We start from the raw sequence: 24901 nt of genomic DNA on the forward strand, positions 1-24901 counted from the left end.
AGATGTTTGCTCGTTTTCATGCATAATTTTATTACTGGATGAATGTTTTACTTTATTGCCTGGAGTTGTGTTAGAGAGACATGGTATTTAAAAAAGACAACATTACATATCATATCATGCTTACAATAATTCAGTATATTGTATTTAAAATATCTATGGTCTAAAACACTATCCGCAAGGATGCTACACATCCAATATCCTCACATTTTCAGGAAACAGATCAGACATCTGAATGCATACGAGTCAGTAAACCTCAAAACTACACTTCTAATGCATACTTGACTTAAGTTGTTGTCTGTTGAATTTAGCTGGGAATGTACAATAAAAGTTCTCTCATCTTCTTTTTCCAAATGGATATCTGGTTTAAATTTATTTTACTGAATGCATTTTCGTTTTCTCACGTTTTTTTAAACTTCAGTATGAAATTACAATTGTAATTCAGCTGAAAAAAGCAACTCTCTTCATTTAAGAGATTAGTTTTTTAAATGATGATTTAATAAAGTCTGCAGTTGTCGTGCATTCTCCCCTTAAAAAAATACATCTTGTGAAAAGAGCATCACCACCACTGCCTCCAAAACATTGTACATATACATATATATATATTCATAATAATTCTAAAAAAATAATGAATATAATTGATTTAGAAAAAAAGTTATAAGTTAAGTAGAAAGACGAAAAGTAAAGAACTGAAATCAATTGAAAGATAAATAATCGACACTACAGGCGTACAATGTAAACAGACAATTTTATTAATTTAATTTATGATAAAACATGTGGGCAGGTCTTATAACTTTTCTCTAAATCATTACCCCAGTCTCTGTTTAAAATATATCAATAGGATTTAGTGTAACGTTAAAAAGATGATAGTTTGTATATAGCGTTTATTTGTGTAACAGTTTCAAAAGAGAACTGGAACACAATCAGATTTATTGTACCACTTTGCAGAGCTAATGAATAATGTTTTCAAATAATCTGAAATTTCTTGAAAGAGAGGCAATGGCAAGTAGCACATGGCATTAATTAACAAAAGGCAAAATAACTTTAATTTGGTGAACTGTCCTTTTTTTTAATCAAATTCATCTTCTAAAAGTAGGCGGGTCACAAAGAGCACGAGGTTCTTTATCTAAAATTAACGAGATGCAGTGGTGATTACGCAGTCAAAATGTTTCACATTTAACTGGAAAGAACAAATAAAATTAACTTTGCCACAACCTTACTGTACACATGGTGCAACATTTGAGGAAAAAATAAACGTTTTCGCAAAAAAATAAAAAAAAAATTCACCAAATATTGTACAGCCAAATATAAAATGAAAAAAATCGTATTTGCAAAGTTTGAATACATAAAAACAGGACAACATTTACAGATAGCCTACTCCTGAATGGGCTGCAGCAACAACCAGTTTACAAAACTGGTGTATTTTGTAAAACTCAATGTATAGCCTATCAAAAGTATTCTTTCTTTTATTATGGGCCATGCTACACATCTGGTTTCGTCCGAAGGTTTATGTGGAGTCGAACGTGACTTGGTTGCAACAACAAAAAGAAAAAGAAAAAAAGAATAGGCCTAAAAAAAACCTGCAAAGCTAAATTTAGTCCAACTGTCAACACTTGGGGGAGTCCAAATGCTGCTAATAGCATAGATGTAAAATTCCGAGCATAAAAAAAAAAAGTTACATTTGTTTCAACTAGGCTATAGGCTACGTCTAATTTACAAGTAGCCCAATAACCAGAAATACGACTTATCACCTCTTAAAAGTTACATTTACATAATCCGCCTAAAAAGTAAAAATAGGCATAATTTTACGCAAATAGGCTAACTCTTAAATAAAAAAACGAGATACTACCGATATTGAGCTAAACTTTGAAAATATGTTTAGCTTGCATTGTTGCAATCGTAACTCTTAGCAGAAACTTTACACACAGGCTACTTCAATGTTACCTGACGCCATGAAAACATTTCTAGAAAAGTCGTATAACTGAAAAGGTCCAACACAAAAGGCGAGCTATCTCTGAGAACCATTCCCAGCATTGACCTGTTCCTCAATGCCAGAGAATCTCATCTGCATTTCTATTCTGGCCAGGCTTGTATGTGGAAGTAACGCCCAACGGTCACTGACTTGACGAGCTTCACTGGGAAGAAAAAGGCAGTTGCCGCTCAGACGCGCAGCGAGGCTCCTGAATGAAGTCTGTGGCCGGGAGACCCCGTTGAAGGTCAAAGCCTCCTGTCACAGCTGCAGGTGGCTCGTTTCACTTCGCCCACATTTCATCACCTCGGAATTCAGCACGGTTCTTAAAGGCATCTCATTAATTGGTTTCACTTCATACACTAACAGAACATTTCTGCAATCGAAGTTGAGCTCAAATGGTAGGAGGAGATTCCTAAGAGATTCCCAAGAACTCTCTGTCTTGCTTCAACTATTTTGTTCAAGAAGTCATACTGCCAACTTCTGGCTGGTTGCTGGACAGACAAACTATGAAGCTCTAAAAGCCTAGCTTAAAAAGTTTGATGTCCATCCCAGTAACTCACACTAGGTTACCTCAGAGCTTCTGGATTCTTCCATTTTTTAACCATTGATGAACTGATAACACTCACTGATACTTTCCTCTCCCTAAACAGTTCTTTCCAAAGTCTGAATGGCTGGGGTTCCCGAGGCCAGTCGCTCTAGAAAAGAAAATACATATCAGAACGGTGTTGATCTGCCTCGTCTGGGTATCAGAGAAAGGCCTATCTTGTCTCCTTTCCAGCGGAGTCATTTATCTATAGTTTTTGAATGCTTCCTAGTCAAACTTGAATATGCAATGAAGAGCTGGGGCTTTGTGGCGGAAATATAATTAAGGCAGTGAAAGATGTAGAGGGTGAAGAATGGGGATGACATCAGACCAATTTCACACTTGGCACTCGGATGGCCAAGCCAAAGCCAGGCTCTTGCCACGCAACACAGATCAAAGCACACTGCCAGTTCAGAAAAAGCAAAAAAGGATTTAAGTATGCTAATCTCCAGGACAAATATATTTTAATCTTGTTAGAATACAAGTTAACGCCACAGCTCAGCGGTTGAACTTTATAGCGAATTTAAGGGTGAGATCAAATTTCACTTACATTTTTTCAACGTGTATAACTTCAGGTCCTTTCTGAGTGACTTAGGTAATTGTACCAAACGGTTAATCATCCAGCTGACATGATCAAGGAAAAAAAAGCATTGCGTTCATTGAAGATGTCTCCACTCTAGGGCATACAAGTAGCTCTAGCTAGCATAAAATGGGAAATTGATGTTTAGCTGTCCAGTTCCCTTTGTTTTGAGTCACAGCCCACTGCACCTTGGGAACCCTTGATCTGTCATACTTAAGCTCAAAGCACAAACACAAAGCTGGGTAAACACAATAGAAATAAGATACTTTGTAAAGTCACAACCAACTTTCTAAACAGCAATCGGTTTTGTGAGAAGGGATGGTTACATGCACAGCAAACTTCTCTTTAGTATGAAAAAAGGTGACCTGAGAACTGAAAATCTCACAAGAACAGCATAGTTCAACAATTACATAACTATGAACTTATGATAGTATTCTTCAGGTAGATATAGCACTTTTGGGACCAGAAACCTTGCAAAGGCAGACATTTAATACTAAGGTTACTAGTCTACATGAAAAAATAAATAAAATAATAATAATAATAATAATATATATATTATTATTATATATTCCTTATTTGTGTGTGTATATATATATATATATACACACACAAATAAGGAATGTTAGATGTTTGTTCAATAAATAATATTGCATTCTATAATTAAACTTTTCAAACAACTTTTCTTTGGATTATGCATTAAACTTAGGCAAAACACAAACCAAATTACTTCAAAATAGCAGAGAAGTGATTATTCCTTTACTCATTTACATCAACTGATCATCTGAAACACCCAGGCATTACATGTCCCAAAAGAAACCGGCATCATGTAGATTCCTGAATATATCCTTGTGATATGCAAAATTTTTCCCACTGCGCACAGAGAGCGGACTTGTTAAACAATGCAACAATATCAGAGAAAGCGGTGAGTATTGTCATTTTCCCCCTCAGTGATTTGGCTGACACCCATATCCAGACCAAGTCACAGAGCTAAGCAATCATGGCGTCTCTGCTCCTTTACTCTCCCAAAACAGGACCTGCCCCTGTGCTGCCGCCACTGCAGCGCATGCGTAGTTCTGCATGGAGGGAGCTGTGAGGGAAGGGTGCGAAAGGCATGCCATCATGCTTACCCAGCGGCCATGTTCAAAAGCCCGACTTGGACAGATATGGGACATCAGAACGAAACAAGCAGGCTGTGCTGTGAAACGATTTGGGACAATAAAGTCTGTATTTTTGCCATTGCATCTTACATTCCTCTTAACATATCCGCACACATATTATTCTGAACAGGGAAAAAGTGGCAAGTATGAAAACAAATGACTCATTTAACCACTATATTTGAAATATTTTATTTTCTTTTATCACGGTCAAACGTTCCATAAATAACATTGGTAATACCATAGTTAATGCCATGAAACTAAATTGATGTAAAAATGAACTAAAGAATTAAACATGTAAATTAAATTACAAGTCATCGGAATAAAATCAAGTTTATTATATATATATGTATTAAGGTAATACAAGAAGAGTGTGCCCACTAATCAACAGTGGAAGCAGTTGTAATAAAAATGATTTGACGTTCATAAAGTGTATCATCACATTTTGAAAAAATTCTAAACAATAACATACTTTAGGAAAATATTTAATGTCTTCATTTTTGGTCCGGGTATTTGAGTGTTCTTCTGCAGACGCTAATCTGGAACTAAAGTTCAGTGTGCTGGAAAACGGAGCTCTTACAATGACCTGGATATGTGAAGAAACAATAAGGCATAGAATTACAAAAGCATTTGATACAAAAAAATTGAATGCAAAAGAAGGCTAAGCTTTTAACTGGGGTTCTTGCTACATTCCTGAACGTACAATATTATTTTCTGCCACACACACAAAACTTTAGAAAATAAAATTGACATTGACTGTTTTGCTTTATAATTTTGTTATCATAGACACTTGTTAGTTAGACTTACTACTACAGACAACTACTTGCATAAACAAGTCTCTTTAAGATTTAAACATGTCAAGCACAAGATTAAAAAATATATATATCTTTAACAGCATATGTATTTAATGTTCATTAAACTGAAATTTATACACATACTCCGTACACTTTCACATTCTTTGGCTAGCAATATTTCACATACTTACATATTGTAATCAATGTCAAAATTTACTAGAATTCCAGCAAAATTAACACTATTCTGCTTAAAGTCTCCCAGTGTTTGCAGAATTTAATTTCATAAAATGTAACCTGTAAAAACTGCACTGCACTGTCTGAGGCATAATGCGAAAAGAAAAAGCTAGTTTGATTTTAAAAAGCAGAAAGTAGAAAATAAAAACAGAAAAACCCATTGTAGACGGTTTAAAATAATAATGTAAAAAAAAAAAAAACAATAATTTAAAAGCTGCATTAATATTTGTATGCAGAAAAGCACTAAAGAAATGCATGAAAAACTAACACTTTATGCACAAAGCAAATCAAGAAAACACTTTGGTTCAGGTTTTGAGTGTAAACAGGTTTAACACTCATATGTATATACCTGATACTTCACTGCACAGCGTCTTAGCCACATGGTCTGCCTCACTGGAGAAGAGGGAGATGATATCATCTTCCAACTCTTCCACGATGCTTTCACACTGCAAAAGACATTTTAAAAAGCATTCTATGAACAGTAAATAAGAAAGAAGCAGCGGCCAATCACATCAGTGAAAATACAGTAACGGGCAGCCATCTTTAGCACTATACCATTGGCAAGTCTGCCATCTTGAATGGTTCACGAGGCAACTTACAGGCAAATGGCATTTAGTTATTTTACTGTGGTCTAAAAATAAAGCCATCTTGTACAGAAAACATACAAAACACTCGAACACGAATATAAAAGCTTACAGTACATGCTTTGTATTTAACAGAAAAATGAACAGCAATCATATAACAAATAAAATTATAATAACAAAAATACATCTAAATCTAAAATTACCATAGGAACATGTCACTTTGTTTAGGAAGTTTTGTCAGTTTTGATAATTCATTAAATATCTCAGTTAATGTAAATGTTTCAAAGGCCTTCAGAAATAAAACTAATAATAACAAATAAATAAAAAATTAAACTAATGATTTGTAGTTCGACAACTTGTAGTTACACAACTGTCATAGATTAAAAAACTACATAAAAATCATGTGGAAATAAAAAAAAAGCTTCTAAAAAACAAACTCACTTTTTAAGGTGTATACAGGCCTGTCAAAAAGACTAATGTACACCATGACAAATATCCAAATTTATACTCACAGCAAACTTCAAGGCACTGGAACTCTCTGGTCCATCAAACTTAAAATTTTTGAAATCGGGAAAATTCACGCCATCATTTCCTCTTGGTGCAAATCTCTTGTAGCTCTTTTCTTTGGTGTCCGGGTCCTCATAGAGGGCATAATCGCTCATGCTATTGCAAACTTCTTCCAGAAGTTCATTTAAGTAAGTCTCGGACCTAGCCAGAGGAACCTATCAGAAAGAGAATTCAGAATAAAATTACAGAAAAATTAGTTGACTAAGTTACCAAAACCGAATCTCCCTTTCTTAAAAAATAAAAAAAGGAGAAGGGCACTGAGGTCACTTAGATGACCTTTCCTTCCGTTCCCATCTAAACACATCCCCTGTGCCATGACGCTGACTTTTAACCTGCATCTCCAAAGTTGCAAAAGTAGATCCCCTTGCCTTGGCAACAGAACAAAAACACACTGTGGTGTCTAGACAGGTCAAGGTGCACCCTGCTCCCACCCCTTTGGCCTCCCCCGGAAGGAGAAAGGGGAAAGGGTGACGGGGGGCGGAGAGAGTGAAAAGGCTGGAGAGCGGGGGGTAAGCAGTGGGGAGGGGAGTTGTCAACAGCAGCCAAGTGCAGGGTAAACAGTGGAGTCCCATCCTTTGGTTCTCTTGGGCAGCTCATCTCTTCCATCCTCCAGTGATCAAAGCAGGAAGTCTTCCTTGTCAGGCCAGTCAAAGGGTGGCGGGGTTGGGGGCAAGGGGGTTATTGGAAAGAGGACAGGTTGCAGATGAGCTGGATTTTCTTGCGATGTAGATATATCCCTGACCCCATTGTCCCCTTTCAGACACAGTATGGACCCTTCCGGTCTTACTGATTACATTATGAGGGCGTCTCTACCCCCTCCACTCTTGTGAGGCTCGGTGACATAAAGAGGCTTCCGTGGCTCACTGCCATCTGGTCACAAATAAGATAAAAGGTCCCATGGAAGGACAGCAACCTATCCACACATCCCCCATCCTTTTAATTAAAAAGCTGAATGCGGTTCGATGGACCGCAAGATAAGACAATATACGAATAACTACGAGCCAGAAAATCAGTGAACGAAGGTGGCGATCGGAGCAGGACGTTTAAACCCTATCAATATCAAACAGTGTGGGTATAATGACATCCTCTGCATTAGAATTGAATTATCATATTTGAGATCTTCGCCAATTACACTCCGAACTCATTTCAAAACTTTAGCAGACTTTGTGCTAACCACCGGAAAACAATAAGAGATTCTGCCGTGCAAAAAAAAAAAGTCCAAAAGCAATAAAAATCTCGTCTTTGGATCTAATGGAGGATGGCTTGTGTGCCGCATCCTCTGCAGATCACTTATCATGCAATCCTGAAAATGGTGGGGAATTAAATTCCTCCTCGTAACAGTCTGAAGGGTTTGAATAGAAGCTGTCAATAAAGAATTTCTGTAGGAATAAAGGGGGGGGGGGCGCAAGGCGGCCCAGGCAGAGAAAAGGCTTCTCAGGGATGCCATCCTTCACTGAATTCCCATTGGAAAGCCAGGCATCATTGTAGTGTTGGGACACAGGGCATTTCATTTTGCTGCCTTAATTCCCTAAAAAATGGCTAAAAAGTCTAAATGTGCACCCACACACACAAAAAACAGATAAGATATTGGATCTAAATGAGAGTTGTTGAGTGATTATTTATACACAATCTGACCTTTCGGCAAAGCTGTTGAAGGTTATCTTTGGTGAATCTGCTAAAAACATGGGGCGCGACGCAGGGGTTCACCTACAGCTTCTGGGCAAGTGAACCAAGCCAAGTATGAAAAGAGAAACAGGGAGGGATTTGGCGAGCTTTAATTAGCATTTATTTTTAAGTGAAGTCACTCTCAGGGAAGAGTGAGCGAGTTCTGCTACACTGCTCCTGCATTGCTTCCTTATTACTGAAGAGAAATGGGATACTCAGGAACCACATGGATCGGCCTTCATTTCCCGGCACCACTGTTATGCTGAGCGATAAGTAAATATTCGAAACAGAATTCAGTGCAGCACAAAACGGTTTGGCTCTTCACAGTAGCATTTGAGAGACGTGGCTTTTTTTTATACTTGTTACAAGCTACACAGTCTTGAAAAACTATTGCATTCATAGCATTTTTTTTCAATCTGCAATGAAAAATAAAAACTAGATATTGACCAAAATCTGGTTACAGCTCCCTGAGCCGCAATTTAAAGCATAATATGCAATTAAAACCCCAAATCCTGACTTCACCTCAATGAGCTGATAAATGACAAATTAAGAAAAAAGACAGATGCATGAAACAAAAAATTAAGTACTTCATTAATCAACTGTTTCATCTGCAATGAAGCAAGACATAACAGATTTAACAGGTTTCTTTCTCAATCCCTAACAATACCTGTAAGGTTTGTGCTTTTTCTTTTTCTTTTCAATAAGGGCAGAGCATTACTCTTGTTGCATTGCAGGATGACAAACATTTTACCCACAATTTAAACGACCTAATAGGGGAGGGGAAGAGTCAGAACTGAACAAACACTTGTTATTAGGCAGCAGTTACAATCAAAAGGGGATTAACCCCTAATCAATAGTGGAGTCGGGCACCTAATGACAGTCCCTGGATACCAGGGGTCAGGGCTTAGAGTTCATTGGGTCTGACCTTTACACATTGACACCACTGCTGAGAAGGAAACAGTAAAAATGGCTCCCTTTACTCAAGTAAACAGAACAAGCTTATAAACACCAGGGGAAAATTCAAGCGCTATGTAATGCAACTAGCCTAATCTCTACATAAATACACAGATCTCAAGAAAAATGAAATCCTCAATTACATCTTAATAAAAATCCATTTAAATTTGAAACTTAGAATTCAGCTCTTATCAGTATACTGTAGAATATTTTCAGTCTGTGTTAATAATGTAACAAAGCTTCACTACAGATGAACTTTTCACAACTTATCACCATCAAGGTTGTGCTCTTGAGACAAACCCAAAATTGCCTGTCAGACTCATCCTGGATGAAGAGGAAATTACTTTAGTGGACACCGTGAATGCACTGATAAGGATAAATGCTATAAATTGATTCTGGAGCACGTAACGGTGAATCATACCTTTTTGTCCACAAGACTTCCATCAGGTTTAAGTCTGAATCCACCAACATGAATCGTCTTTTTTGGATCAGTTTGACTGACTGAATAGTTCATCTCCTCTGCAATAGCAATGCAGGCTAGAAAAGAAAGGAGAAAAAATAAAGTAGTTACAATCGATATAATCATTTTAAAAAATAAATATTGAATGTAGCGATTGTTGAAAAAGGTAATTAAACAAAAAAAGGGAAAAAAAGATTCTAAATTATTTTGATGAACACACATTGACAAAATACAAATCAGAACATTACCAGCAGGAAATAGAAGCAAACGTGTATTATATATATAAATAACCTTGCAGTGGTCTATCATTGTACTGCAATAAATATGGCTAAATATACATTTCCCGTAAGATAATGTTATATACCTACTTGCGCAATTACTGATCAGGCCTAGATTTGTAATCATGTCTTGTGCATATATCATGTGAACTAAAATCTAATTAGTATCAACTTTTTCACCTGCATTGCTGCATGTACTTTCTAATTGAAAAATGGCAATGGCAAAAAATGCACTAGCTATGCTTCTGGTAAAATCTTGAGTCCACTGGTGCTTAGTCATGCTTGCTATATTACCATGGCAACTGCCAAAACTGGGTGGAGCTTAAAGTGGGATTTATGTGAACCAAGCTTTGCACCCTTTGACTCTCCAAAAATGCTTGATCCTAGCATTAGTTTCACCAAGTTTTATTATTTTGTAAAACTAGCAATATAATTCCATAATAGAAACTAACTAATCTTAGTCCGTCAAAGTGACCAGAATGGAATACACATTTAAATTGTACATTTACCATTCAAATTAACTTCGGAATCCTCTGAAAGTAAGAAATGAAATCTATTCACATACAAGATAGTAGAAATAGTTTCAATGTTGGTTTAATGTTGGCCTTTTATAGCGATGATTCATATAAAAATAACTAGTCTGTAAAATTAATAACCTACAAAACATGTTTGTTTCTCTTAGTTCAGAATAACTTAATTTACGATAAAAAAAGAAATTTAGTTTAGAAAAAAAAGAAAAAGAAAAAAAAAGGTGTAATATCCTAATACGTCCAGACATGGACATGACAGTTAGAAAAAAAAAAGTTCTTAGATTTTACTAAGATCTAAATATGCTTGGAAAAAATGAGTGAAACTTGCACAAACTTTATCAGTGCAATATAGCACTTAAATATAATTATGCTTATGTAAAGTTTTATTGTTTTGAAGAACTGTAAGTAACCTGAAATACAGAATAAATAATACTGCAAGGTTGATGTATATAAAACTCTAAAAAGTTTATTTAAACATTATAGAAAAGACCATGTACTATTCCAAATGACCAATCTAATTTAAAGCAACATGAAAACATTCAATTATTTAGCGCTCACTTCAAGTACTTTATATCAAACTGAAGCTGACACCGCTTAAAAAAAAAAAAAAAAAAAAAAAAAAACATTTTTAAAACAAATATTTCCATGATGATATTAAGAAATAAAGAAAATCAGTAGTGCTTTCATTTTAAAATGTTTTTTGGAGTTCTTAACTCAGCAGGCTCAACTAAAGTTAATCTCATATTATGTTTATATATATATATATATATATATATATGATACAATACTTTTTAAAGTACAATTAGTTACCACTGAATGCAGTTGTTTGCCTCAGAAACACCTTTAAAATATCATTTAAAATGTCATTAAAAAAATCTAAAACAAAGGGAAGGATTTGCATTGTTTACAGGGCATTTTAGTCAGGGTAAAATTTTTAACCTGAATGAAACGACTCATTGCACTAGAAGAAATAAATTTAATAAAAAACAAATCTCATCCAATTAGTAAGGTCAAACAATGACTGGATAAATTAAGTGAAAAACTGCTCAGTTATAATCATGAAGTGTTGGTCATAACAGTAATTCATCAAAAGTGTCCGTTACATACATCTTAATAATTCTTAATTTCGAATTATGTCCTTGAATATCTTTGTTTAACCAGCCACTTAATGTAGAAAATATCAGCCATATAAACACTTGATCAAACTTCTACATTATTCTGAATAAATTTCCATTTAATTCATTTGCATGCTCCTTTTTAACTGCACTGATGTTACAAAATGTTTAAAAATCATGCCGTGGCAGTTTAAAAGAAAGTGAAAATTAAGAGATAAAAATTACACTTCTAGTAAATAAATTGAACAGTTAGAAACAGTTGATTTAATTACCAGCTCAATCATTACTTACTATAACATGAAAAGTCAGTTGTGTGTGTTTGTGTGAGTATTACTTATTCATTTATTTAACTCCATGTAACATCCAGTTACCTGAACAGTACAATGCTTCATCCTTCTTTGACTCTGTTGTACTGGACAACATGAACACTGCCGCAAGAACAAGGCAAACCTGTTTAATCCACGGTGACATGCTGATCTCCTGAATGAGGAAAATGCTGTAAAGGTAATTGAAATTGCATTATTCCATTATATACACTCACAGAACAACTATGCTGAATATTCATCACGAAAAGCTAATGGTAACCAACACAAGAAAGCCAAGTCTGAGTGAACAAACTGTAAAATTGTCTAAAAGATCTTATCTAAGCAAACGCTTAGCTATCATACAAATGTATCCAAATTGGCACCCACAAGTTAGTCAACTGTTTGAGTGTATTGGCTCTGCATATATTAAAAACAGTGTCCGACGTTCACACAGCCATGTATGGACAAAAATATAGGATAAATGAATAACGAATATATGGTACCATAATACACCGATGGTGTCTTAAGAATGACAAATCTGAAATGCCACAAGTATTCAGTTGGCATAACTTTTTATGCAAACAAGAATCTTCATTGACACAATTAGGGGTGCATCAACATGTTTAAAATCTTATAAATAACAACAGAATAGTGTGTAATAGTGTGTAGTGTGTAAAGAGAATAAAGTATGCTGCATCTTCCTTAAGTGAGATTTAAAAAATACACAAGTCCAGTTGGAATAGTGACCAAATTATAAAACACCTCAGAGGGAGCCTTTTAAAGTCTTCAAAAGATTTTGAGTACTTATCAGGTGTATTTTATACATAATACGTTTTGCTGCTCTTCTTTCAGTTAAACTTTTTTAAAACTTTAGGGACCAAGTTCTGAATGAACTAGCGCCCCCAATTGACCAACACCACTCTTATTGTCCATCTACTGTGTAATTTGAAATTTCCTTTAAACACTAATGTTCTGATAACAAAAAACTGACTGATCGCAATATATGCATCTGTTACTTAAATAAGGAAAGGATGCATTTTAAACTAATTACTCGTCTAAATAGATGCAGCCTATACAAGAAAGCGTCACCTAATAGTGCGCCCTGAATAAGTCACTCTTCAGGAACTTAGTGCACCTGCTCCACCTGTTTCATTTGTTCAGGTAAATGAGCAACTAAAAAAAAAGAAAAAAAAGAAAAAAAAAGTTATATATTTGGGTATAGTGGTCAACCTGTAGTTTTAAGTTTATTAAACTAAAACATTAAGAACAGTCGAAGTGTTTAATGTCTTACCTGAGACGCTACGTGTGAACAACAAGAGGTGAGTGAGGCACGGGTAACGTTAAAAGTTTTGCTACAAAAAAATTACTAATGCGTAAGAGGGTAAAAGATAGCTTACACAAAACTCCCAACAATCCGTCTGAAAAATGAATTACAAATGCGTTTCCTTTACATAAAGCAACGACAACATACGTGCCGGTCTGTAGTGCTGCCACGACCAGCAACCTTGCTGGCCGCTCTGAGAACTGACAGACGCGACATCCAATGAAATCACAGAATTCTGACTCTTATCCAATGAGCGCAAAGAATGACTAGACATTAAATACCCGGATTAGAAAGTTCCCAGACACAACTCGACCAGATAAAGGGAAACATTCCAGCCATGTGACAATCAAGCATTGGTAGGAATCATATGTTGTACCCAAATTAATACGAATAATAATTCCATTAAAGAAAAAATTCCAATCAGATAATTTCAATTAATTAGTAAAACATCCTTCATATTTGTTTTCTGCAAACTATAACATAACTACTGTCAGGATAAACTAAAATTTCATGGTTCATGGTTTAGCTGTATTTGAACATGTGGAAGTCGTAAACTGATCCCCAGATTTGGTATTTTTATAAACGAAATCAAATCTGAACACTATTGGCAGTGTTCTTTGTATAGACGCCACAAACAAACAGGGTGGCAGCAGCAATGCAGTCTAATAAATAAACATCGATAAACATTGAACATTAAGCACTGAAAACAGTGCTTAACTTTATGACAAAACAAATGTTTTTTTAAAAAATATATATATATTCATTTTGAGCCTTGACTTCAATGAATCGTTTGTAGAATAAATATATCTATTTTTAAACCTTTATACCTATTATTTTGTGTTATGAAAACGGCAATGCAACCAACAAATGTGTGTGTGTGTGTGTGTGTGTGTGTGTGTCTATATATATATATATATATATATATATATATATATATATATATATATATATATATATATATATTAAACTTTTTAAAATGTAAACATTTATATATTATATTTGTATTTAAAATTAAAGATTTTCGAGCGTGTTAAGGAATCGTGAAAAAGAATCTCAAATATATGCAAATGTATTTTCAAAAGTTGTTTGGGTTTATTTTTTTTATTGCCCAGAATCCCTTGCATATTAACTTTTTCATAATTTTTCACGTTTGAAACGTTAGTGTACACCAGGTTAGGCTGTGTATCGTGTTTGATCTATAATGGAAAATATTAAAGGAGGGCAAACTGTTCTGCACTACATTATATTACCGTGTAAGGTTTTGGCGTATATCGATAGCAGTACGTCAGCAGATGGACCACGTTTCACGTTTTTCCTAAGTCACGTGAGTGCTGAACGTTGCACTTCCTTGAAGTTAATTGAATGTTTTCTGCATTATTTGTTTGTTTATCCGTTATTCAGCACATTGCACACTTACTATGTGAAAACCCGAACAGTTTGGAGACACCATTCCTATATCTAAGATACGCCTAAAACCTGGATTTCTCCATGCTTGGCTGCACTTGACCCTATAGGCACTAATATAATATAAAGTGTAAAAGTCACAACATTAACTGGAATGATAACGGTATTTGCATAAGAAAGCTGTACGTCAAACCCCAAGTAATTTTAATAGTGTACTGCGCATGCGCAGCGAATAATCTGTTGTGAATCGTGTGACGCAGGTAACATTAGCGTTTTATTAGTGCCAAAAATATTGCATGTTTCTTAAGCAATTATGGCTTATTTCTTTGTGAAATGGACATAATTTGTGTAGAAAGTCATTATTAGTATAGCGGCACTGCACTTGCTCTGGTAGGCCTACATTTAAATTAATGAACTAATAATAATTACAGCAACTCTTGGTGTGCACTAAATGCTGCAAACACTTTAATTTTACCACACAGTATAATTCATACACAAACAAAACGTGTTTTATTCTCTTCACAGAGAACAATGAGGTTTATGACAAGCCTAGCAAAGAGAGGTTTTTCAAAGTTTCAAGGTCAAGATATGATAAGGTAATGCTGCTCTGAACTTATTCTGGGTTAAATGGGTCTTCCCTAATAGATTTATGTTATTTAAGGTGTAAAATAATGTAATAACGATCCAGAAATAAATAATAATACTATATTTCCATCTATTAACTGTATTTGCCATATAGACATAATTATGAGGTACACAAGTACTAGGTATATGGCCTTAAATAATAAATAATGTGATTTTGGTTAAGCATGCGCAGATTTGATCAGTGTATAACTTTCACATTGTTTAATTGGGCTTTTTAAGTAAAGTTTATTTCTTTCTGTGAATATGAAAATCAGTATGTTTCTAAATAACCAGGTGGTCTTGGGCATGCAATGCTTTATGTTTTTTTCCTTTATAAAGAGATTCAGAGGAAAGCGTTCTGGTGGATGACTGGCTGACATCTAAACAAGTGAGTATATCCAGAACACTGCATATGTATTTGAATAGATTTTCGTCTGCTGTCTTGCACCTAGATCTCTGAATCTTGTCTTGAAGATCATGTGAAGTGATTGCATTCTCAGTGCACAGTATGATGTGCTGATAAACAGCAGTAAATATCTGTTGAGGTGCCAGGTCTCAGGTGATGGTGTCACGTTCTGCCTCAGGATTGTGACAGGTGGTTTCTTCACAGGGACAGCTGTCCTATTTTTTTTTGCAGTTAATGGTATATTATCTGCTAAATGTGTCCTACGGCACAAATGCAAGGTGTTCTGCAGATAAAAGGACCTTACTACTAGAAATAGCTTTAACTGTGGCAGGTTTAGGTCTCTTGAGGATTGACCAGATTTTACATGAGGGAACTATAAAGTCTTTAATGCTTTACTAGCTAAATTGTCCTAGCTCTAGCTCAAACTTTGAATGCAGAAGATTTACCAGTGCATCAATATTCATACTGTACTTTTTGGGAGCCAAATCCCTTAATATTTTTGCTTTTCTTTTGAAATATCCTTTCGATTATTTAAGAGCTGAGCATACTATTCAACAAATCCATGATTGATGTATTTAAAAAATACCAAATAAGCATTCATCTCAGGTTATTTGAATCAGACAACTGCAGTCTGACAAAAAAAGTCTTATTATTGTTCATATTTATAGATGTAAAATATTACCACAAAATTGACTGGAAAACCAATATAATGAAATAAACATTAGTATGGAAGGTGGATTGGTTCTCGTTTATATGAATCTGTGTTGAATTGACTATATCAGCAAAGATCAATTGTCCAATGAATGACTCGTTAAAGTGTTGGTTGAAAAGAGCCTAAATTGAGGGTGTATTTCTCAGGATCTATTGGACACATCAGATGAAGAGCTGAACGATGACCTTTTGCGTAGCGATGATGAGAACGAAACTATGAGGTAGGGTGAACTTTTCCTCTTTCTGTAGCAGCCTGGTCTATAGGTGAACTGTAAGATAAAGGTTGATTTTTGATGCACCCCAGAGCCTTTGTTTCAAGTAAGCTCTGCTTAGAGCAAACATCGCCGAAGCACATTGCACATAATGGGACTGTTGTTTCAAAATGCCCTTATCTTGCTCTTTTTCTGTCTGGCAAATTTCCAAACAAGAATTACATAGCTCTACTTGGAGAATACTGATGATCTGACGTGGCTAATAGTCTTTATATTACTTTAAATGGTTAGAAACCAATTGTGGCTGTTTTGAGCCCAATTATATTGGCATTTGAACACAATTATATTTGCTTTTGACAGGTTGTGTTTCTTTTCAGATGTCACGATGAAAGCATTCCTAAACCAAAACTGCAGGTGATTGCAAAACCTCACCTTGTTTGCGAAACTCCACACCTTGCTGAAGTCCAAGCTACATGTCCTAAAGAAGAGGTGGAGGTGGACCCCGGTGAAGTTTTAGACATAGAAATCAATGCTCCTTCTGGAGATGAATTTCAAGTGAGTTACCCCTTTATCTCTTTAGATAGCATTGGTTTTGTCGTTTGATTTTTTTTTCCCCTTTCTTCGCTCTTTAAGCTTTCAGTGCTTTGGAATTGGCTCCCTTGAGGGAGGGAGTGACAGGGAGGTGAAATTAGATCTATTATCACTCTCTAGCAGTTTATTTGTCTGTGCCCTGACAAAGTTAGTGCTGACAGCTTGTTTGGTGGAAGGTAATGCCCCCCTGTTGTCTCCATGGCAGAATTGAGCTCTGACCTTGAGGCCCGCATCCCTGCGGAAAAGAACTCTTTGTGTTGTAGGAGAGACTCCCCGCCAATTATCAGCCTCAGATAATGCATAGGCTTCTATCAAAGCGTAAACCAAATCTGATAACGCCTGTGTAGGTGAAAAGATTATTGACCCTTTAAAAGATATCTGTGTGACTTAAATATGGAGGACATAACTGATGCTCCTCTCTTGTTTTCCTGTCCACTGAGAAAGAGATTACCCCTAATAATGGTGTGATATGTGTTGGGAAGTCAATGTATCATTATTTCAAGGACATCTAAGACATTGCTGAATAAAGGCTGGTCTTTCGTTGTTAGATAGAGACACAGCCTTTTCATAAGTGATTGAGAGCAATACAAACTGGGGTCAAATAAGCTGTCACTGGATAAGCCAGACTGAATAATTCAATACTCAATGCTATTGAATATGTTAATCAGATAAAGGGACAGCTTTATCCAAATGTCAGCTGATTAGATGTTTAGATGATGGATCAATAAAGCCTGTTATGAAATGCTGCAATGTGTATTTAGCAGGAGATTTCTGACTACAGTGACAATCAGCAGGCTGACATAAAGATGGATGTTAAGGATTTTATTAAAGTGGTTTTCAGTTTATTCATGCACGAGTCAAGAGAGGTATTATGTTGTCTGTATGCACTGTATACACTACTGTTGCAAAATTTGGGGCTAGTAAGGTTTTTAAAATGATTTTTAAAGAGGTTTATGCTTTTATTTAGCTAGCTGCCCCTATTATGCCATTTCCAATACCAACTTTCCTGCCGTGTGTAATGTAGCTGTATGTGAATGTAAACGATCTGCAAAGTTGTAAAGCTGAAAGTGCACGGTAAATAAAGCTATAGTCGCCCAAAATAAAGAATTGACTCTGTACAGCCTAAACAAGTCGTTAGTAATTCGAATCGCAATTCCATGACGGCTACACATCATAGTGTAATAATATATGTACATATGTACATAATGTGCGCCAAAGTTCTACTTTGGCTGGCTGCAAACAACTTGACCCCGCCCATAAGCACGTCATTCTGCTGACGTCTATCCTGTTTATTTGGACCTGCTGCTCCACTGAATTACAACCTGTAAGCATGATAAATCATAGATGTTTATATTTTCTATAGAGCATTCAAAAAACAGAACCATTGAAATAGGCGTATCATTTCTGACACACGCTGTACGCTGTGGACCAATCACAACGGACTACGGCTCTGACCAATCAGAGAAGAGCAGGCTCATGAAAAGGAGGGGTTTAGAGAGACTGAATCTTTTAACTGCTTCGAGCTAATAGTTTGAGAATCGTAGTAAGGAAGGATTTGTTGATCAAAAGTGAAAGTAAAGACTTTTACATTGTTACAAAAGAGTTTAAAATAAACTCTGTGCTTTTAAACCTTTCTATTCATCAGAGAATCCTGAAAAATGTTAATATTGATAATAATAAATGTTTCTTTAAAATCAGCATATGAAAGATATCTGAGGATTATGTGACACTAAAGACTGGTAATGGCTGCTGAAAATTCAGCTTTGCATGAAGGAAAAAATTACTTACTAAAATATATTATGATAGAAAACAATATATTCAAATAATATTAATTTTCTGAACACAACATTTGAGATATGAATTCATATTGAGAACTGGAACTTGGTATCCAGGTTCTTATCTGCCAGCCTAACAATTCAATTTTAATAGATACTGATAACTTTAACTTCAGTCAATTGGATCTTCCTGTCACCTTCGACCTACCTCTCTATTTAATGGCAAGAGTCTGTTAGTCTAGACTATAAACACAATCATACATCTGCAACTTAATACAACTTATACAACCATACAACTTAAGTTTAGAGTATTAGCCTCTGTTTGTGGCACTGAGACGCATTGTTTGTGTCAGGAGTAGAGACATATGAGGGACAGAAGGCTTTTTCCTGTTTTCTTTTTTAGTTCTAGAAGGGGTGGTGTTTGTGGGGGCTAGTAATCCCATTGGCACTCTGGTCACTTCTCAGTTTTGATATGCAAGAAGGCATCCAGCTCTGGAGCCTATTCAGCATTTTTCTTTTTTTTTTTTTACTGGTTGGTTATGTGCTGCTGTGGCGTTACAGAGGAAGCTAATCCATAAGAACATCATGTTTACTGATGATGTGTACTGTACATACATATAAATGTTCAAGACTTAAATAGTATTTTTTATTTATTTTTTGTTAAAGCGCTTTGTTGGCCAAAACTGTACAAAATCCACGGTGTTTTCATTTGAGAAGTGATAAAAAAAAAAAAATAGCCTTGACTGCTTTCAAGTGTAGGAAACGGAAAACGAAACGGCTCCGAAACTGCAATTTTGCTCACACCATTCGACTCTAAGGAGCAGCCCTAGCAAAGCTCAATTGACATTTCAGTTTATGTTACAAATGTAATTTGCATTTTGTCAGAAGTTATGACCCTGTGCAGCACCCTATTTCCATTGAAAGGATGTGCTCCCTACCTACTGATTGGAGATGTCACCCGAAACCATTCTGTTACGCAGAGCAGTGAAATTGATTCTGACACATAGTGTGAAGGAAATAATTGCTGATTCATAGCCTGTTGAGAGGTAGACAGGTTAAAATGGAGGATTCGATATGATGCTTGATGTATAGATTTCACAACAGCCATCACTGACCATTAGTGCGACACTGACCCAAGTTTTTAGCGCTGGTCTTCTTCAGTTCTTGTGCAGTTTTGTCACCGTTTATTTTACAATAGTTAGTAACAAGCTGATCTGCTGAGGTCACTTCAGGGTATATAATATAATTTCCACTTTGTATTTTGTGGTTGTTTGAGAATAGTGCATTGAAGAAACCAAAGAAGATTGAAGCAGGGCTGCTTTGGTGAACAGGGATCTTCTGCTTTTGAATGAAAGACCTTGCAGTTAATTGACAGACAAGAGTGTGGGGGATTGATAGACACGCTAAACTAACATAATCAACACACCCCCAGCAGACCAGCACTCTGTGGGAATTTATCTTGCCAACTATTAGCATGTTTTAACTTTACTATCTACATGTAATTGTGGATTTTTATGAGTAACTGCATGAATGTGTGTCTGTATGAGCAGTATAGATTTGAGGAAGATTTTTGTCCTTTTGTCGTGCGAGTATGTGAGATCTGCGAGTTTGCTTTATGAAATGATTTCAATTATCAAGGGTTTTCGCTCCTCCTACTGGTGTTGATATTTGGATTATGCAAGATATCTTGGCAGTTTTCCACTTTGAGTCAATCATGCGAAATTAGCTTTGTGTTTTGCTTTGGATTTAGCATCTCTCTTGTGGTAAACCATCTTTTGCATTGGGCGATTACTGTAAAGCCCAAAACCATATTTAATTAATGCAAAAGACAGTGGTTGTACATCCCGATAGTGCTGCGCTATTCTTGTGAACACGTCCCTCTGATTGTTTAATTGGTGATGAAGAGAAACCTCTCCCTCTTCTTCTTGACTCCATGACGAATGATGAATGAAGCTTTGCTGGTGTAGGATTGGCTGAAACTGCTCATTTAACATGTGGAGAGTGAGTAGAGTGAGTGTAAATTATGCATAGCTTCGCATTAGCATTGTGTCATCTGCAAGAAGCTGACTGGAGTTGTGTATGTCTTCATCCTCTGTAGTGTCTTGATGTTATAGCATCTTACAAGGTTGCCTTTTGAGACTGCCTTATGAATATTGCTGTATTAACACCAAGCATGTTAAACGGACAGGTAAATGTTTATCTCTAAAATTCCCTCATGTAAAATGTATTCTAAATAAATGTATAAAATGTTAAGTAATGGAATGTTATGGAGTGTAACATATAATAAATGAAAAAAATAATATTAGATACATCTACTATCTGTTTATTTTATTGGCTTTTGCTGTTTGAACAGTTCTCCTCTGAAACATTTGTATTTGACCATAAAAGTGAGTCAAGTGGATACTCACACTGGAGGAAATTGTTCAGTTTTAAGTGTTCGTGCCCTCTCTTTGTCTATCCCTTTCTTCACCTCTCTGTCTCTCTTCCCATGTTCCCCTCAGCCCCTGTCTCTTTCTATCCTGAAGTCACGCTAATCTGTGATCATGGCATTAATAGACACAGACAGGCGGAGGAGAGGTATCACAGCCCCTCCTTCCTCCCTCTGCAGCTCGAGTGGCAGCCCCATTGTCTGCTGGCGTCGTTGGAGTAAAGTGCCGAATTGCCCGGGTTTATTCAAATTATATCACATTTGATAAAGTCATCTCTCAACGTAGAACTTCATATAGTTCTGACCCTGTTATTACAGGTATACAGTATCATAAAATGTTGCTTTTAGAGGATGTGATCAAACTTGGCCTTTTCGGTCTTGTCGCACCCCTCAGGCAAGTACTATCCACCCACAGACCAAACCCTCCAGAGTCATGAGTCGCACCTTAGTTCTCTCTGCTTCTGAGCCCCCACAACACTTCGAGCCAATCGGCACCTTCCCAGAACCAGAGGAGCCCTCCCTCGGCAAGGTCAGGCTCAGGCCTGCAGACCTTTCTGCCTGAGGGCTTCGCAAATTAACTTTCATTTCATCAAGCTGTTATTGCTGTGAATGGAATAATGAGTTGATAAATATTGCTGTGGGTTTAGATTTTTGTTTAGATGTTTCATTTGAACATTTATAGAATTTTTCACATTTATTTAGAATTTTTATTAATTAATTAATTCATTCAACCATTCATGTATTTTTATTGTTATCGATAACACTACTACTAATAATTTGTTTATAATGATTCATTTCCAGATACATCCTTCCAAATATTCAAATAACTATAGTAATAATAACATTCATAATGTTTGAGAATTAACATTATTATAGTTTTTAATTATACAATTTTCAGAATACTGTATACATTAATATTATTTATTATTAATAATAATAATAGTAATAAAATGCAATGAATGCTGGTATTTTATTAATATAATAAGATTAATAATAATGTATAATAAAACTATAATAATTTATAAGTAAATAATTTAAATTAGTAAGTTGCTTTATTACTATTATTTTAAATTACGATTATTTTACATAGAATCATTATTTTTTTATTGTTGTTATAATAATAATAGTAATATAATTTCAAAAATACAAAATGCATAAGAAATTAATTAAATTATTTATTATTTAAATTATTTATTTTTATTGGGATAGTTCAATTTCCTGTCTTTTGAGGAAGTTAATGTGTCGGTACAGAATTAAGTGTCAAATAGGTGTTATCCTTTTCTATTGCAGTGCCCTTGATGTCTACACAAAGCCAGGCCTGGCCTGCTGTGGATCCCTTGAGCATCCAAGGGAGTAGCAGCTGCTCGCTCAGTGTGTGTGTAGGTGTGTGTGTGTGTGTGTGTGTGTGTGTGTGTGCATGCTCACAGACGCGGCTATGTGTATATGTTTTCTTCTGCTATTAATCATGAGTGCCCTGGCTAAACACTGTTTGAGTTGAATCTGTAAACATAGATAGTAGTCCTTGTGCAACTGGAAAGGTTTGATATGGGCTTTAGGCACATGTTTATTTCATTTGAAGGGAGGAGGGGGATTTAATGCTCAATAGGATGTGAGGGTCACGGGCTCGGTACATATGCCCCAACATCAACATCTATTCAATTGAAGTCATTTTCATTATTACACATCAAAATATCATTCCTAAATATCTTTACTTTAAATTAGTTCGGCGTTACACATAAGAGGTCTAGAAATGAGTATTTATCATTTAACCTGATGGCGTTTGTGAAGTTCAACCTTTTTTGTAGAAATCAATCAGCTATTTACTTTCCACAAAAATTGGTTGTTGCCTCCTTTAAAGTGCCTTCGTAAATCTGTATGTGCACATTTGACATTATTACACGGGCAGATCATGGATAAAAGAAGGAGAAAATTGTCGGTTTCTTGCTGCAAGGTCTGGCCGTTTGACAAAGTACACATCTCTGTTCTTCAGGAAATGTTTCCCGAGCCGGTTATGATCATGTGCTCTGGATGTCCATGATGTGATGTGTTTTTCTCTGCTCTCAAATGTGAATCTCAACCGAGTGCAGCATTTCAGAGAGCAGCTCAGCCTAAGCCAGTCAGCAGTGTCGTCGAGCCAAGGCTTGGTATGATGCCGTTTAGAATGCAGGTGACAAAATGCCCCCCGGAAACTTCCATTTGCCAGTGGGCATCTGATTAATCACGATTATCATACCATTATCATACAATCACACACTAATCGTACATGCAGGGACCCATCTGTGATGTGTGTGTGTGTCTGTGTGTGTGTGTGCGTACGGAATATTTTCTGTGAAGAAAGGTGTTTAAATATTAATTCTGTCTATCATTTTAAACTTCTGCATTGAGTATTCCATTGAATTGAAATGGATGAATTGCCTCCAGTGAAAGATCTCATTAATTCCATTAATTGCGGTAGAGAATGGGTTGGCTGCTGTTTGTTTGCACTGGCTGAATGACAGCTCTGATAGTGAGTGAGGCAGATAAAGGCTCTTTGCTATGGATCAGTGGATTGCCCGCAAGTTTTTAATTCCGCGATGTCAGAAGTCGCTTAAATGGCTCTTTGTGAAAAGAAAAACACCACACTGCTGTCTTGTTAAAAAGGCATCACAAATAACCCAGGTCATTTGACTGATGGAGGCGCGTTTTAGAAAATGAAGCACTTTCTATTCAGCTCTATTTTGATTTTGATCATGTTGTTATAATATTTAGTTGATTAATAAGTTGCCTATCCCGCACTGAATTATGTAGACAACTCAGAAATTAATTTTAAGTGAATAATTTTGCCCTCGTTTGACCTTCTTCAGCAGTAGCCCTACAGCAGTTTTTAATTTCGAGTGCGCTGAATATAAACATCCCTCTTATGACTTTCTGATTTCACAACAGCATCGTTCCTCCAGGAAAGAGGCCCAGTGGCGTGACCATCTTCCCCTTCTGTCGGTGCAGTTTCAATGGCAATTCTAACACTGAGAGTGGAAGACAACAGGCAGAGCATGATTCTAATGAAACATCCTCCCATTGTCCTCTAAATCATCTCCATTATTGAATGCGGTGCAGTCCACACCTGGCTCCAACCCTGGAGAGCTTCGGCAGCCTCTATCTCTCCCTCTCCCTCCTGCTCCGTCTCTCTCTCTCTGTAAATGCAGGATTAGCCATTGAAAGAGCATTCTTGGTTATCAAATTCATACAAATGGCTTTTGCTTTTGTGTAGTGCTTTTAATTAAATCCTACTGGGGGGCTGGAACTGACCTTTTGAGTGGAGAACTGATTAAGTGCACAATAGCCAGTTATTTCTGAACCACAGTCTGTTGCATAGAGCCACTGATTAACTTTCTGTTTAGGATGACTTGGCTTGAATCTCATTCACACACAGGCCAAGGAGAGGAGAAGAAAAAAAAAAAAAGAGTAATCAGTTCTGGTTTAGAATGTAGATTAGGAGTGATAGCATCAGGTAATTAACAGGGGTAAGGGTGGCATTTTGTACGTGAAGTACAGTGAAAAAGGGCTTATTTGAGAACTGAGATGGATATTTAAGAGGATAAAGGTGAAATCGGGGTGGTTAGCTTTTCTTTGAAAGGATTAGTGGATTGTTATCGTGCGCCCCCCGAAAAGCTCAGT

At 36.1% G+C, this 24901-nt stretch overlaps 2 protein-coding genes across 8 annotated transcripts in view; one reads left to right on the plus strand and one right to left on the minus strand.

Moving 5' to 3' along the window:
* Positions 1–4462: 4462 nt before the first annotated feature.
* LOC127950767 (protein canopy-1) lies at positions 4463–13298 on the minus strand. 2 transcript variants are annotated; one of them, XM_052548025.1, is made up of 6 exons: positions 13064–13298; positions 11839–11963; positions 9506–9621; positions 6411–6620; positions 5664–5760; positions 4463–4872 (listed from the first exon to the last, which is right to left on the minus strand). In XM_052548025.1, the coding sequence occupies exons 2-6, from the start codon at positions 11936–11938 to the stop codon at positions 4832–4834; spliced, it is 564 nt and encodes a 187-aa protein (XP_052403985.1). In that variant the 5' UTR covers positions 11939–11963; positions 13064–13298; the 3' UTR covers positions 4463–4831. The 2 variants fall into 2 exon arrangements, with proteins under 2 accessions (XP_052403985.1, XP_052403986.1); XM_052548026.1 differs by lacking the exon at positions 13064–13298 and adding an exon at positions 12862–12937.
* A 99-nt stretch (positions 13299–13397) lies between these two features.
* rbm33b (RNA binding motif protein 33b) overlaps positions 13398–24901 on the plus strand; it is a 42746-nt gene continuing 31242 nt past the window's right edge. For 4 of the 6 annotated variants that reach the window (XM_052547996.1, XM_052547990.1, XM_052547992.1 and 1 more), the window contains exons 1-5: positions 14295–14420; positions 15026–15096; positions 15464–15512; positions 16389–16462; positions 16831–17008. In XM_052547996.1, coding sequence (XP_052403956.1) covers positions 14298–14420; positions 15026–15096; positions 15464–15512; positions 16389–16462; positions 16831–17008 — 495 coding nt within the window. In that variant the 5' untranslated portion in view covers positions 14295–14297. Of the gene's footprint in view, positions 13453–14294; positions 14421–14707; positions 14761–15025; positions 15097–15463; positions 15513–16388; positions 16463–16830; positions 17009–24901 lie in introns of those variants that run through there. The other 2 variants (XM_052547994.1, XM_052547995.1) reach the window with 2 other exon arrangements.

The sequence above is a fragment of the Carassius gibelio genome, chromosome B2, assembly GCF_023724105.1.
Source record: "Carassius gibelio isolate Cgi1373 ecotype wild population from Czech Republic chromosome B2, carGib1.2-hapl.c, whole genome shotgun sequence".
Lineage (NCBI taxonomy): Eukaryota > Metazoa > Chordata > Actinopteri > Cypriniformes > Cyprinidae > Carassius > Carassius gibelio.